Here is a 17,204-nt window from a genome sequence, read left to right as displayed (position 1 = left end):
CTAGCTCACTACTAATAACCACTAGTTGACTATTACCAGAATTCGTTTCTTCTAGCTTTTAACGGGTAACTGATTTTTTACAGAGGGAAAGCGTGACAAATTGGCTTAACTTTTACGATAGTAATGCTTTATAGGATACTGGTTGAGCGAAGGACATCCGTTATTTGCGTTAATGTCGCCTTGATTTTGAAGCATCGTAGTGCTCAGTAAACAGTCGTAAGGAATATTAAGGAGCAAGAACTTTGACCAGGCAAAATTGGTAAACTGATCGTCGCGTTTTAAGTTGAAGCAAATGGATTTTTGCTGATTTTCAGGTATTTCCTTCATCGACAAATTATAGGAGTATCTGGCAAGTTTTGATCAGCGCTTTAGTCTCTTTTTAAGAAAAACAGAAAATGATACATTTTTGACCATGACTAATTACATGCGTTCGGTCTGGTCTGTGCTGAAAGGTACCATCCATCCAAAACAATACTTTGGACATAAAACACCTATGGGAGTGGGCCAATGCAGAAAGTAAGAATGGGTACGGTCACGTCTAAATGAAACCTTGTGCACAAAGCCTAAACCACTTCGTGTATCTCTACATTATAACAGCTGTTATAACATTTATAACAGCTTACGACTGCACCAAAACGTGAATACTATCGAAAACTGCTACCAAAGCTGTGCTCACGCAGTCTGTCACTGCTGACCTTGAATTCCGCGTTTGAGACACAGCCACCCCGTTACCTGCTGATCAGACAAGAATTTCGGCCATGGATGTCTCTTATCAGGATCAGCGAGTTTCTAGAGCTAGGTAGAAGACATATATGGTCACTTTGTCAGCACTACGGATGAAGCATTAAGTTAATCTCTACCTCTCCAGGCCTTAATAGTAACTAAGACAAAAGATTTTGTTTCTACTATAAACTATTTTTATTTTCTCCCTCGAACACTTCAGTTCTGAGCCCTATATCTGCCGTACTAACTCGTTCGAGTCATTTGTCGCCTAAGCTTCGCAATCCACAACACACTATATTCTCTGGCGGCTTCTATGTTCCTCGGTATCCACTTCGTCGCACTTGAGCATATTCCATCACCCGCTACATCCGTACTGACGCCTAAAAACCCAGAGACTTGGCTTCACTCTAGGTATCACGATCTTACGAGCCGCCCGGCTTCCTGCTCTTTGCTAGTAACCGGCTTTTCTTCCGTGATAGTGCATTGACCACGTCTACTACTTTCACGGACACATGAAGTAGTCCGGAGCTCAAAATCGAACATAAGTACACTTCGTTTTGTGCTGGAGGCGGTCAAAACCTCTATAGTAACATTTATTTATTAGAAGCAAACTCAGGGGACCCGCAAAAAACCAGTAATCGTTGGAATAGCTATCTCTATGCCGGCGTTTTGTTGAAAATCAGGTAGTCGTATGGTATCGGACATTTCAACTGGTTCAGCCAAAGAATTTATGTATATAAGTGATAGACGGGACTCATCAATTTTTGGTCCTTAAAGAATATGTATATGGCATTACATATGCACATCATGATCACGTCGCTATTTCCTTTCTTAAGGTGCTCTGTCGATACACTATAAAAGGTAATTATCTAGCAAAATGAAGATATATGCATTTTTCGTAGCCGACGAGAAATATGCAAGTTTTTAAATCGAAATTTGTGGTCCTGGCCAATAACTTTTGACAAAATTGTTATTGAAATGCCGTTGAAAATCTGAACTTGACATTTTTAGAAATAGTAATTTTCGTCAATTAAATACACGCCTTGAAGTTGTATTTGTCAGGGTCAACAACTTCTGCCACCTTTTTACGTACTGAAAAAAGTTCTATATGGAGCTTATAGTTGCTCATGGTACTACATGAAAACAAATCCTCAAAGAGATCGCTTAACAAAACTTCAAACAAGCGTCGAAAAAACTTATTTCTTGCATAATTGACGGAATTTAACTGATAAAAATTTTGCACAACATTATCCAAAATAATAATAATAATAAAATCATAATATGCCCCATTCATTTAAGCAGTGAAGCGGCAGAAGCCTAACCAAAAGTATGTAAAGAAACGTAGCTCAAACAAACAAATAATTGCAACAGCAGTAAAAGCGGTAACTACATTACAATTAAGGGGAAAGTAGGACGGGTTCTCTACGTTCGAACCCGGGGCTATGTACACTTCATTTCATACTAGGAACGAGCCTTCTGGTAGAATGCTTAACGGCAATACCGGACATAAAACTTGAAACAGAGGTTTAATATGGGCGTTTATGAAATTGGTCGCAAAACAAGAGCAAAAAACGGAATTCCAGAAATTGAACTTAGGGCATTTTTTGGTGAAAAAAAGGTTGCTTTACTTCGCAGCTGTGGTCCTTCGATCATGAGGAAATAAAAGGAACAAATAGGAATTTGTTAGCTAGGATTAGTAATTTTGAAAAACAGTTTAAGGGGGGTTTAAAGTACAAAAAAGTGGGGCAACATGGAGACATTTGACGAAGAAACGATTTAAATAGGTTTTCCAAGAAATATTTTCATGCAAAAAGGGATCAAAAAAGTGGACAGGATCTTTAAACTAAAGCGGGTCGATAATCACTCGGTCAATGATAACAGTAGGGATATAAAAGGAAAAACGACTAAAAGAACTCTTACTGTATCATTTGGACATGGTCCATTAGGATGTCATCATCTGAAATTCATAGCCTGACATTAAGATCTCCCAGAAGAAAAACGGAGACACACATTTAGTGTCAACACGATGTATAAGCGTCTTGACAGCATTACAGAATAAGTGCAGGATAAGTGCTGAATGCAAGTGTAGTTTTATCAATGGAGGAAAAGGTAGAAGAGGCTAGTCGTTTATGTATGGACAGGTAGTTGCCTGTCGCCATACTGGTGGGGGCATCATTGATGCAAAGCGTTATAATCATTAAAGGTAGAGCATTGTTCGGCGTGATCAGTCAACCATATCGCAGTTATATAAGATACGTCGAACTTGTGAAAGTGGATAAAGGCTTTCAGTTTTGCTGTCGTGCCCTAATTTACTAGAGTTAAAGAAATGTTAAAAAAACTCTTAATCCCTTTTTGTCAATGACAATATGAAGAACAAGGACATATATGTTTGAATTCCTGCAAGCGCTAAATCTAGGTGAATTAACACGGAGGTGGAGTCTACAGGATAGGATGCTCATTACAACTTTTTTAGTGCAATAAGGTGAACAGTGTGCATTATTGACAACCTAGGGGAAGTAGATGGAAATAAAAAACAAGTCGTAAGTGAAAACTTCAAAATTGGCGCAGTGTGCTATTAGGTAACGTGTGGGCGTACTAAATCTCAGTTTTTACTCCGATACGTTGAATCACCGGTCCGTGAGATATGGCACTGCGATGCCTGTACCCCTTATGGAAAAAAAGACATGCAAAATGTGTTGCCCGTTGTCATAGTTACAGCTACCGCCATTACCATAGTTTGCATACGGTTACGGTCGCCGCCACTATCATACCAAGTGGGATAAGAGACAAAAGAATTTTTTATACGGAAAAGTACTTTGCCCTTAGCGCGAATTAAATTCACACTAGCATTAGACTGACGCACTGCACAGCATGCGCTATTAACCAGGCTACCCCGCTCGGCACGAGACAGCGTTGAAAACAGCTTGGCTGTAGTTGGCGTGGAGCCAGGTTGCGATACCACCTGGCGATGAACTAAGGGAGGGAAGCACAAAAATTTAAGAGTAACATTTCTGAGTTTAATTCAGATTGTGAAAAGTTGGAACGCCAAATAGAGGGTGATCCTGGGAGCACCTAGATTGACATTCTTTGTCTGGAACCACAGCACGCACACTGATGTTATACTAGACTATATAAGACTATATGCTCATTCAAACTGTAGTACGATGCGTCAGCAAGAAAAACGAGGAAGAACAAAAATTAGTCTCATTTTCGTTAATTCAGAACTAACAAAAATGTCTCATATGTAAATTTCATATCCAGATCATACGCGGTCCAATTTTCCTTATGAAAGGGCCAAAATAAGGTTTTTGCAACATTTTTGTAGGTTTGTAAGAATATAGAATCACTTTTCGTAAAGTACAATGGTGAATATCACATTTCAATTGACACAATTTTTCAATTGACTTTACAATTTCGACCAAATTTTGCAAGTGTAACACTTAGTTTATGTTCAATATTTGAGCACAACTAGATCTATGAAATGTAGAGTCTAAGAAACAGCGACTGAACATTCCAGCTTTCGGCTTATTTTTTAAAGGGGACTGCTCTATTGCTGTCAACAACAGAAGAACCTTACATAGAATATTGTCAAAATTAATCTACGATAAGTTAGCTAAATGCGGTGTTTAGCGAGAAATGTGAGCTTCCGTTATGTAACTATACACACGATCTAAATGTGCTAAAACGAATGGAAGTATATAACGACATTACGTATTTTCTGCAAAGAATTCTTTGGAGGAGGACGGTTACTCATTTTAACAGGTCGCACAGTATATGTGAAAAAGGTTTTCAAGAGTGTAATCGGGGAAATTCCGGCTGCAAAAACCTAATAAAGATTTCTTTGGTAACTAAAATTTAAATTCCTACGAATCGAAAGTTAAGATAAATATTCGAAAATAAGAGGTGACCGTTTCATCCTTATCGAGACGTGTTCACTATAGCTTTTTTTACAGCTACCTTTGTATCTGTGCGGAGATCTCCTCTCCATTCCGAAGAATCTTTCCCACTCGCACGAGCCCGAACATGCCCTGACCCAACACGATATCGGATATGTGGAGCTGGGGCCGCGGGATTTGCCAGTAGAGATCGCACAGGCGACTGTAGAATCCGTTTAGGTCAGCACCTTCTTCCAGATGCAGTTTGCCATTCACTCCAAAATAGCCGCTTTCCTGTTACATAACATTAATAATATGTAATAATACAACCTTCTGTAATATAGATCATTTAGTAATCTGATGCGAACCAACTCCTTAGCTTCCTTCCCTGTGCATTTCAATTTACTAGGTGCTTAACAATTATTTTGTGGAATTTTGCTCTCAGTCTAAAAGTCATTCAACGTTCGTTACTAATATAAACAAGACTAGGTTTTATGACTCCTATAGATATACAAAATACAACAATTTAATTAACTTTTCGAAATAGCGAGTAAGTCATTAACAGCAAGGGAAGCTTACTAAGAAGCGGCTATTGGTAACTTTATCTGAAAATAATCTCGACGGGTTTCCGCGTTACTGGTCTTTAATTATTAGACATCATTCAGTTTAATGATATCAAGGTCACGCTTAGAATGTCATTGGATATTATTTGACTCACACCCATATCGTGTACAAAGTCAAGATGTGAGCACACCTCATGCAAATAGAATCTGGGCACCAACGCGGGACAATATGCAATATTTCGACCACTTTTCTAAGATAGAATAGTTACAACATTCATAGACAATTAAAGAGGGTTGAAGAAGCGTCGTATGCTTCCTGGAGAAAGAACTGCTAATACGATTAAACAAATATTCAATGGATTATGTTTAATACTGCCAAAAATTTACTTATATGAAACTCAAGTACAAATCCTATACGTGAAGCTAATATATCAATCGTCACGTTGTTTTCGTGACAATGTTTTCGATAACTATTACTGTCTACGACAGCATTATATAGATTGCTTCACGTGCTTTATGTATAATACGAAATTTTATTTTTCTTCGGAATTACCACATTCCGCTAATACTTTTCTCCTTTAAATAGGATGCTGATACCACTCGGTATTGCGCATAAATTTAGGCACAACCGCAAGAGCCAGCAAGCCTAATAAATAATCGATATATATAATTACTAAAAGTTTAGGGAGTCTGACACTGATCGGCCTTTTAGGGTAAACAGGCTGAGCTGATTTTTAAGGTCAGCACAGGTTCGCCTTGGAAAAACTCCATTCCAATGAAATCCCACTCCCACACATACTTATTTTCCTGCACGAGGCACAATTTCCTATTCCTTCTGCGCTATGCGATTTTACTCGATCCAAGGCAACGCGGCTAATCGATGTTTCGTGCTACTGGAAGCAAGGCGCGACGGTCGTAAGGCTGAATCTGTAGAGCTACTATTCTATACAGCTAACTGTGCTCACTTGATGTCTCAATAAATGCGTAACGGGGAACGGCGTGCTAAGTTGTGCTCCTTTCCAAATTCTGTTCAAGGTAGACAGTAAATCAACCTATTACGTGTGCCCTGCACAGCCGTTATCTAAACGGCGCTTACAGCTTATCAATGCCCAGATTGTTTTGCTGTCCTTGAACTTTTGCAAGCTGGGCTTCGACAGGACAATTTATATATTTGATCCTTCCGATTCTCCCATTATTGCGTTTCTCTATTGGGCAAGTTTACTGATTTCTTTAGGTAGTAAGATTACACAGATGAAACTAACAAAGCTATTAGAACATTTCAGCAAAGAGGGAACACCATTCTAGGAGAATATCCAACCACTACTAGAACAACGTAATAGAATACGACATGCTAAGCAAACACTTGGCTGAATTTACGTAGGGCGGTCGCATAAGAACTGTAACAGCTTGTTTATAAAAATGTTGATAAACTATCGAACGTTAGCTTCCACTAGATGTAAGCTGACAGCGGAATTCTGGATAGAGTAAACCTGTTGAAACATTTTAATGGAAGAATGATTTACGTGAGGCGCGGAAACTTCACCGGGGTAACTAGTATTAATAGACTAGCTGAACCAAGCAAAAGTCGATTCAACAGCATTGAGCAACTGGTATCGAAGGATTTCAAAAAGATCTGAAAACGGGTGTTAGTGGTCTGCAGCAAATGGCTGCAAGGCATGTTTGAATAAATTTTCCACGAATCAAATCCGCTCACATGAAATAGCGCTCAAGCAAAACTCATTAGGTGAACAGCAATTAACTGCTGCTGTATGTTATAGTTTAGGTTAGGTTGGCTGCACTATCAAGTATTGTACGCTGTTAAGTCACCAGCGAAATATGCGTCCAGTCAGCTTAATTATGTTTAATGATATTTATTTTGCGGTGCGGGAAGAAGTCTGCCGGGTCTTCATGTATTTATCTATTTGCCTAACTTTGCTTCCGTCTATTCGTCAGATTCACAACGACTTTTTTAAGCGGTCGAACTGAACTGATGTTTTTGTAAAAATTCATATTAAAGATTTGCATGCAAGCCTAAGCTAATTGACTAAATACTGCAGATACGGTTCCCAGCATTGCCTGCGCAGATAGATCATCAATTTGAAAATCAAGTTCAGACAAAATCAATATGCAAACCGACACATTGTGTTCACTTAATATTTAACTTTTTATTAGCGAAAAAAAGATTAGCAAATCTGTAAGCCTTGGTAACGTATTAAAGCTAAACGAAACACAAAATCATTACGAAATGTTTATTGTATCTTCAGTTATAAGAGTATGTAAATATTTATTATAAAAAAGGTTAGGTTAGGCATTTCTTTTTCGTTTGCAATTTTCGTTTGATATAGTATGTCTAAAAACTTTTTTAAAAATTATAAATTGTAAAACAAACCTTAATGACGTTCCAGGTACAGTATCTATGGCTTAGTCTACCCTATTAAGCGAATATTTACTAGAAGTACTATTTACTAAACGTCCATTGACAGTCGGCCGATCTATTCACGCATACACAATCAATCAATTTTAAAGATGCCGTAATCATGTTGTACAAATGTACCAAGAACCACCACATCAATACAAATGTAGGATTGACCTGAACAAAACAGGCTACAAAGGTAGCTGCGAAAAGATAACCGGTGAGGCGGGGCAAGGCAATTGCAAGGGATAATCTCTAATATACTTGATCAATTGTCTTCGTTAGCCTAAATTAACATAGAAATTAAATAAATTAATTAACCACGAAATGGACGCAGAGCAACATCCACTAGTCTGTTTTTGCTACCCAAATTGACCCTTCTAGTGGCCGAACTAGACCGATTTCTTTTGGGTCGCTAAAGTTCGACCCTAAGAAGAGCTGCGCGTAAGATGTAGTCAATTAAAGAAATAGTTTTTTTCCCAAAGAAGTGTGTCTTTTAATTTCACAGAGAGTGTTATTTTTACTTCATTATTTTATTCCATAGAGAATGTTAATTTTTGTAATTCAAATATGATTTTAAAGACATGGAACTTCAGACAATTAGGTTAATCCCCTTGAAAAAGGTATCGCCAGTGACAATGCTAAAGAAGAACCAGTCTTTAAATATATGAAAGAAGCGTAGGGCTTTAGTACGACTGAAAGATCAAAATCAGTAACTGTTCGATGTATTTGAACTGTTTGAAGTTATTCGATGTCATTCGTCTGTTTGTTTACACCAACGCTGCATCTGAGGTGTTCGTACATCATCTAATTGCTCAAATCGCACCGAATATTCAATCTAATACCTATTCATACTTATTGTATCAACAAAGTTTCCACTGGTTTACTGTGATTTATCTAGCCTTAGGCAGCCCCTTTTACACAACTCTGGGCTGCATTTACCTAGGAATGTTAATATTAATATTTGTTGTGCTTATTTTCTTATTTGGCTGCGCTGTCGGGGTATATCTCTGAACTTCCGCTTTACTGCTTGAGAGTCATGTTATTTTTTCTTCTCGATGAGAGGCTTGGTCACAAGCTTGTCGTGTCGCCTGAGATTCGATTTTGCCGCTAGAAGACCTCATACCACGCCATCCCTTCCGGCCTCATTTATAAATAACGGCACGCGATAACGGCTTCCTATGTCTGTGGCAGGGGAATATGGAGCAGTATTCCTCATTCGACGATTTTGTATACTAAGCCATTCGTAAATACATATGCTGTGATGCGAACTTCCATTCTCAACCTCCAGAGTATTAACCGCAATCAAGAGCTCTTTATTTTGGCTCTCCGTACCCTGTCCAGTTCAACATTGTTGCTCCTGTTCAAGGATAAGGTCAGCTGGGAGAAAGCATCCGCATTCATGTTGGCAGTGATTTTTTTGAACGATCTTGAAGTCGTACTCCTGCAGAATTAGGTTAGGTTAGAGTAGAGTTAGAACCAACGAGTCAGCGTCGTATAAGAGGTTCGGCTTGCAGGTACTTTAATGCATCACTGTCGGCTTTAACCTTTAAATGTCGTCCATATAAATATAACGAAAAGTTTTTAACCACCTACATTAGTAAGATGCTCCAGTGGGATGTTATTCAGATTTCGGAGCAGTGACATCCCACCTGAGCAATCAATATTATAATATATTCGAACATATTCGATACACTGCTTCTCAGGTAGCAAACATACATTTCTCTACTTCCAAACATAGACCGGCAAAATTGACGCCAGTATATTTTGCAGATGTTTCTTGCAGGGATCTTAATCCGGTAACTAGATTATAATGTCACTAAGACGGACAAGAATCATATCTTAGAGCCCAAACGACATTGCACTTAGTTTTTGGAATTTCGCTATTACGTTGGAACTCAAAACTTGTTTGACCTGTGTATTACTAAGTCAGCTGCATACAAGATACTAATTTCCTTGGGGTTTTTATTTGGTCAGAAAGGCCTTTTAACAAAATAAAGGATAAGAATAGATGTAGATTTTCCCCTGGGCAAGGCCAGTTGTCTGTGCATAGACCCACATTAGCCAGCATAGGCATAGCTTTAAGCCGTCTAAGTCGAAGGCTGTCTTGATGTCGACAGACACTGTGTATAGCGTGACGCGATCACCGCTCTCTTGACGTCCATCAAAATTCTGCACGCCGTTTCGTTCGAACCGTACCTCTGCCATAAACCTGAAGGCCATCTGGGCCCTCCGGGCAAGACTGCACGTCTAATTAAGCCCTCATTTGTGCTTTCAGAGGTGAAAGGGTTATACTGTAGGTTAGAGATTCTCAACTAGATGTTGCGCATAAGTTTCGGTATATACAACGTCACATACAACTTCATGGGTGAGTTTTAGAAACTTGTCTATATCAGGCATCGCGAAAGGAGCTTCGCGTTTGACAGTGCACAGAGGTGCACCTGGGGCAGTGAGGTCTATCATTATGTGTATGAGCACGAATGCTTGCGCCTTCTCACATTGGATCATTCTCACCTTACAACTTTACCCTATACATGGTTACCTTCGTCGCAAATATATCAATAACGGAACTTCCTGACGTTCTAAGAAAATCCGTATAATGGGATGGACCACTCAGTAGCCGTACCCCGCAAGCATGCTTTGAATTATGCAACTTCCAAAGGGGAGATACGAAGGACAGCGTTTCCAGTTTATCCATTAATGGCCCAATAGCAATTACAACAAGGCATCTTCAACGGATTGTCCTTTATTACAAGTTGGAACGTCTTCGACAGAAATTACATGCTTATGATTAGATTTTTCAACGAGTTTGTTGATGACAAAGGACGTTTTTTCTGGCTTATCACAGACACCAAATTCGGACTTCCTTTCGCTTGGTTTTTTGGCGTCCCGATACGCGCAGGAGCGTCGCACAAGTGTCTGAAAACCTGTGAAAACAGCTTCAGTGAGGTAGTTGGCGAAGTTGTCAGTCAAGCATGCCTCCTTAACGTCCTACTGAAAAACCTCGAAACCGTACGGTAGGTTTAGTCGATTCATTAAAAAGCTTCTCTTATAGATAGAAAAAAGCTCGACAGCTGCAGGTACAATGCCCCAATGAGCTGAACGTTACCTCTTTCAGAAATCTTTCGAACAACTTTGGAACAATAATACTTATGACATTGGGGCCGAAGCTATCGTATGGCCCATAACTGTCCCAAACCATGGCCTTGCCAATTAGGAAGGCAACCTGATGATTATGTTCAGAAGATATTAGATTGGCCATCTTTGGTTATATGCGACGGACCACAATTGCAAGACCCATTTATCACGCAATGCGAATGTGAAGAAGGGGCTGACGACGGCATAGGTTCATGATTGAAAGTGAAGAGGTGGACGGTGAGCGCCTTGAACGCAATGCTTTTTTCTGTTGTGTCATCATTTATTCCGTTGTTTATTGCTTGTGCTCAGGCACCTTCCAATGGCTGATCGACGTTTGCGCCAAATCTGGTTTTTTCTTTGTTCAAGGCGTCCTTCCTTTTTTTACTTTCCATATTTTGCTGCGATTCCTAGGCCAATTTTCCAGTCGCCGGTGATTTTACTTTTTAGTCCGTAACATAATGTATTCTCTTTCAAAGTTACTAAAGGTACTCTGTTTTCCGGGTCTTAGCTTTCCTTCTTGCTGCATTTGTGGCTGGTATCCGCTGGCTCGTCATCTGCTCATGATGGACGCAAATTTTTAACAAAGCTTTGCCAATTCCAAAGAGCTAATTTTGTGTCTTGTTATGACTGAAGTTGAAAAGTGATTGATTTATTTGCTCTGAGTTGTCCAGCCACTTTTTTATTGCCAGGATAAGGTTCCTGACCCACCCAGGGTCACCCTCTGGTGCATCCTGTGATACCCGTTGGGGTTTACTCTATAGTGATGTCTCTTTCCGGTTATTTCATTTCTACTGACTAGCCGCTTTTATTCAACAGTATTTTTACATACCTGTGTGGTGTCTCACCTAGTACTAGCGCCGCAACAGTACTGATTCTACGATATGCTTCTATAAAGCGAAGTGTAGCCATTCTTTGAATCTTACAAAGAATATCCCTCTTTTTCTCCGTATTTGATCTCTTCTTTGCTGCTCCACAGCAGCAGCCTAACACAGCATGCGAGTTTTGGGACTTGATGTTTGGGAAGATCTTCTTTAAAAAATTCACGATGTTGATTGCTTTAGCTGCAACTATAAATGATAAACTATAATGAGTTTAAATTGAAAAATTTTAACTCAGCGATTTCGATGAACTGATTTCTAATGAGTAGTATTTTCCCTAAGGCCAACTCTAAGCCTGTTTTCAACATCCACTACGAAACGGCACGCAGAATCTTGTTTGCCCAGAGCTCGGTTTCCAGGGAAAACCTAACTTAGATGGCTGAGTCCTCCGCGCACGCAACCATTTTTACTTTTCTTGGCAGGCGCTAAATATGAAAAAAATCGTCGTACACTAGGTTTCACAAAAGAGGATGGGGAATTGATTCTTGTAGGGTGCTTGCTTTGATATTCATGCAGGTTCCCGTATTCGTGATCTTCCTGTTTTGTAGATATTAAGATATTATACAAATCAGTTATATATTGATTTTTTTTTGCTAATTAATGTCCAGGATTATTCTTCAGGGAACATCATTAGAAACGCATCTAGGTTAGAAAGTATACCAAACTCCTCGGTGAACTTTAAAAGGCTGTCTAATATAACTACCTCAAAACCTTTAGCAATTGTTCAAACTAAACGGAGGAGTTTGTACCAATTTAAAAAATACATCTAGAGTACCTAATAAAAAACGGTAACGCCACGTTGATATTCAGTATCACCACCGCTTACGCTTTTTTTTGGCGTAAGTAGCTTTCCTTCTTTAAGTACTTTTCCAATTTCGTTCGAGTCTTTTAACTACATTCGAGCCAAACTGTTTCTGGGCCAATTGCTTTTGAGCCGTGCACTCTTCCCACAGGCTGGCAGGACTTTTTACCCTGTTGGTTACGATAGGTGGCGTGTCTTCCGAAATTGAGTTTGTCTATTCATATGCCCCTTATTCCTTATGATGAGGAAACATTTGCGCTGAATATGGGTTTCCTCCTACTCAGGAATGTCAACTACGAAATCTTCTGTCATTTTGCTGAGAATAGCTGCCTTCAGAATTTCATCTTACCGTAAACGATAGAAAGTCTTAAAGTGGCTTGTCGTTTTTGATACGTCATTATAAACACGGGCATCATTAATGTATCTCTTTTTGCAAGCCTATAGGTATATTCTTTTATTACCAGAAATGGTTGTATTCCATCGGTATTTCAGCTTTACCGGCTTTTGGAATATGTAACAAGGGTACCGGCCAACAAGAGGTCTTCACGGAGGCTTCTCCGTGGTTCTTTTCCATTTCTGTGAGTACGTATTGCGCCATAACTCTTTATATAAAGAGGTTGAAAAAATCATACGCACCTCCTTAAAGGCTTCTCTGTTCGTTAATCTAAATTATTTTCTGTGGGACTCTGTCTATGGCAGTTCTTTTTCTAAAACAAACTACGCAATTTCGATCATTAAAATTTTCTCCACTTGAAGGCACCAGCCACTCAGTAACTATTTTAGGTAAACTTGAGCTTACAGTGGTAAGATCTAAATAAGACTCCCCTCCTTGCATTTTGGAAGATCGGTTCTAGAACAACATTTTCAAATACTAGGCTCTTTTGCAGTGACTTGCTTCCATACATTTTCCCCTCCTCTGCCCGTAGTTCTAGAACTTTAGGTTTCAACTGCTACGGTCCCGATAAAATAGGAAATAGACATGTGTCAAGTAGATTTTACAATGACATCTAAAGAACTTGTAAACATGTCTCGCGTGAAATTTGGGTTTATGGAGCATGAGTAAACCTGGCCCAATTTATTAATATCAGCCCAAGCGAATTTTCTTTGTCCTTGTTAATATACCGAGACTTAACGGTCCACGAAAAAACATTCCGGTTCTCCACTTATTAACGGAGCGTTCTGTTCACTTATGAGAGTAATTTTAATTAATCTTTTCTGTTGACCCTTTCATTTAGCGTTACACGGGCGGAACGACTGCAATTGCAACCGACATGTAATCACTTTAGAATGGCTAATTATTTCACGTTAGGGTGAATGTGTTTGCTGTTCTGGATCTTTCTCAGTTACCTTGTGGTCGATTACCTATCACTTTCAATTGTTAGTTTTTTGCCCTTTTTCGCAGTTGCTTCCTTCTTATCAGTTCATCTTTTCTGCCTCAATTTGGCTGCTGCTTCCTATTCTCTTGCATCATATTTTTCCGTGTCTTCCGGGTTGCGTCCATGGAGTTCCAGCGGAACATCATAATTCCTGCATGCCTTTTTGCATTACCCCAGTAGCAGCGGGAAGGTTTGTTGCAACTTTTGCAAGATTCGTTGTAGGATAGTAGCACTACAGTGTCAAACACCGTTCTCTCCTATTGCCGTATCCCTCGTTTGTATCTCGATCTCGTCCGTAATTCCAGGCTTATTGCTATAAACAACATGACTGTCAGCAGCTTACTGTAATTATTATTCACCCTAGTGGTCAAGTGGTTAGGTATTAGCTAACGTATATGATTAGGCTTCAGTGGCCAGAAAGACGTCTTAAGCACTTAGCTTCACAGCGTTTGCGAATACAGTTCGCGGTTTATAAAATAAGTGATGGAAACTGTTCACTGCGAGCCTTGGCATGACGATTTCCACCTTCTGTCAGTCTTAGTTGAAGTTTGGATGAATGAAGGATTTACTTCGCCCATTTTTATCTTTTGTGTCTGTTAAGTATCAAATGTTTCGGTTTGCGGAAGGCTTACCGCTTTTGAATATATTGGACGAACATTGGAATGTCGGTCAACGAGCACTATAGGTGGTTGCGAATTTCACGTGAAGGCCTAATACCAGTTTAAGAACGTTGGTTTTACTTTGCCCCAAACTATGAAGCTGACGCTTAGGTTTTCCTAAATAACTGGGATTCATATTAGGCAGCTGATGGAATATTCAAACTTGATCACTGCTATTTCGACCAATAGTTGTTTTCAATTGTGACAGCCGTAAACGCTGCTTTCCTACCTTCTATGCGATTAGCATAGGTTAGCATTAAGCTATTGTACGTAAATGCGTTGACAATTTTCAGGGTACTTAGACGGAACAAATCACTGTTAGCGAGTCTACCCTTGTCTCAGCCTTCTAGCATTTGAATTGGCTTTGTTTACTTATAAGACCAGCATGATGTTTAAGGTTGTTTAAGGTTACTAAGACCTGTTGCAGGTGAAATATATTTATACCTCACATAGCGTAGCCACCCGCTTACAGGAGCATTTTCATAAGCCGTTTTGTAATGTATGAAACAAGTCCGTAATGAAAAGCTTAAACAGTAACGAAATAAAATTAGTGCCTTGTGTGGTTTGTTGGAATGACTTAATCTTGCGTTTATTTCGCCCGTGAAAGTCTAACTAGTGATAATTGCTTATCTTCCAGCATGAAGCATAACTCATAGTGTTTATTCAGCAACGCTTCACGGTGTTTTAGAAAGAGTTAACCGTTGTAAAATAACGTTCCAAAAAAGTTCGTAGATACCGTTCTTCTTTGTGATTTCTCTTCAAGATTTTAAATCTTGGGACCTCCTTCCTTTTTAAGAATTACCACCATGATACGATACCTTTATACTGTTGGAATACTTGCTCCGATCGTGCAAACGTTAAACAAAGTAGCCCAACAGGGTGCTAGCGCAATCACTGCTTTTATATATACATTAAATATTTCGCACAGACCGCAAACTTAACCAAGGACTTGAGGATACCGTCTACGCCATCAAACATCTATTTCCAATACTTCCATCCGTTTTGGACCTTCTGATGGTCACCATGAAGTGCAATATGGTGATTCGACCGGGATCATGTTGCTTGAATATATAATGTCCCGAAAATAGGTTTCTAGAACCTTTGGCAGGGCTGAAAAACCTAAGATCTAGAATGCCTTAGCCATACGTAATAAGCTTGCAATATGCCTTCCGAAATTTCCTTCTTAATTTCATGCTTTCTTTTGAACTTCGAACTCTAGGCGTCTGAAGCAGAATTAATATAATCCCTTGATCCTGTTAATCAAAAGTATAAAGATGGGCGATAAAGACTTCCAAAAGCTCTTCCACCTTTATAACTAACGGATTACATGGGCTGGCAACTGGACTGTTCTGGGCGTTGCCGTCAGGCTGTCTTAACCTCTTAGCATTCCTTGTGTATTCAGAAGGCTACGCATAATACAAGGCGCAGAGTTTCGTACCCAATGAGCTATCATAATCTGCAGAATAATTGGGTTGCATTTACGCAGGAACCATAAACGTACTAAAATTCGTTACCCGCATCGTTATCTTTAAATTTTTTTGGTCTTTTTTTCCTGTGAATTTGTAATGGCGGCTTTCTCGCTTCACTCTCATGACAAACTGCTCTGTGCTGATAAACATACCCCTTGCGGAAATCCTCAGTATGTTTGTGACGTTATTGAGCAAATGTAAGCGTAGTGACTCGCCCAGAAGTGAAGTTGGTGCAGTGCGAACCATATGCTTTATTTATATGGCGGTATCCATTGAAGAATCACATGCATAACCACTGTAAGAATAAATTATTCTTATGCGACATGTAGTAATTTTACAAATTCCAGAGGCCTTTTCTTTTTAAAACAATACTTTTTCTACATCTAACTTAGTCTTTTTTCATTTATGATTAATTATATTTTTTATTTTTATTCTTATTAAAGAGAAACTTAAGAGTAGTTTAGCTAGGGAAACTATCTTAAGAGATTCAAATTACAAAAGAAATTTATCGTACGCAAATATTTATCGCCGCGTTTGGACGTTATAGGTGATGTCGAAGTACAGCAAATGGTGTGACATAGCCATAATATCTAATCATGACAAAGTCTTTCATTTTTTTCTCAACTACGCATGTTTTCTATTTAACGATGTTGTTAGCAACTTGATATCTTTCAAAAGCACTACATCTTCTTCAGTGTATATGGCCTTCTATTTGCAAACCAACAATTGCAAGCAACTACTGCAATTCAATGACACACTATAGATAGCATGACATTTAATTTTATTCACCACTAAAGGTTTCTCCCTAAAAATATAAATATGCACTTAGCACTATTCTTACTAAGATTGTTATACGAGCCCCACATAAACAGCACGGACCGTTTCGAATTAACCTAATTTAAAGGTACCCGAAATGAAAGAGCAACAATTATCCTTTACATACAAATGAAGTTACGTAGCTATTGGAAATAAAATCGCGTTGAAAATGCATTGTTTTGTGAACAATTCTCGGTTTTACAATTCTTTTTCTTTTACATAGGTATAGCAGAAGTCTGTTTTTACCCAATTAGAAATAAAATCGTCTGATAGGTCTTGCTATGGCGTTTGCATGAGTAATAACAACTGATAATGCATGAGGTCGCATATTTTAAACTCATGCATTATCAGTTTTTAAACCCCATAGCAAGGCGTATCACACGATTTTACTTATAATTGTGTAAAAGCACACTCCTGCTATACCTATGCCATAAAACATATTAAGCAATCTACTTTAACAACAAGAAAATGATCTGTTATGATTTTTTTTTT

General features: G+C 38.9%; 1 protein-coding gene and 1 long non-coding RNA gene across 4 annotated transcripts in view; both read right to left on the bottom strand.

Moving 5' to 3' along the window:
* Positions 1-17,204, bottom strand: part of LOC111244396 (putative inactive tyrosine-protein kinase Wsck) — a 55,643-nt gene that overhangs the window by 18,280 nt on the left and 20,159 nt on the right. For all 3 annotated transcript variants that reach the window (XM_022791454.2, XM_086978724.1, XM_022791456.2), the window contains one exon: positions 4,681-4,892. In XM_022791454.2, coding sequence (XP_022647189.1) covers positions 4,681-4,892 — 212 coding nt within the window. The remainder of the gene's footprint in view (positions 1-4,680; positions 4,893-17,204) is intronic.
* Positions 7,300-16,042, bottom strand: LOC147757717 (uncharacterized). The gene is made up of 2 exons (XR_015320006.1): positions 11,558-16,042; positions 7,300-9,018 (listed from the first exon to the last, which is right to left on the bottom strand). It is a non-coding gene; the product is annotated as an uncharacterized LOC147757717 (long non-coding RNA).

Source organism: Varroa destructor, unplaced genomic scaffold, assembly GCF_002443255.2.
Source record: "Varroa destructor unplaced genomic scaffold, Vdes_3.0 BEIS01000002.1, whole genome shotgun sequence".
In the NCBI taxonomy this organism is placed as follows: Eukaryota; Metazoa; Arthropoda; class Arachnida; order Mesostigmata; family Varroidae; genus Varroa; species Varroa destructor.
Note: the sequence above shows the minus strand (reverse complement) of the source record. Positions and strands in the feature narration are given on the sequence as shown.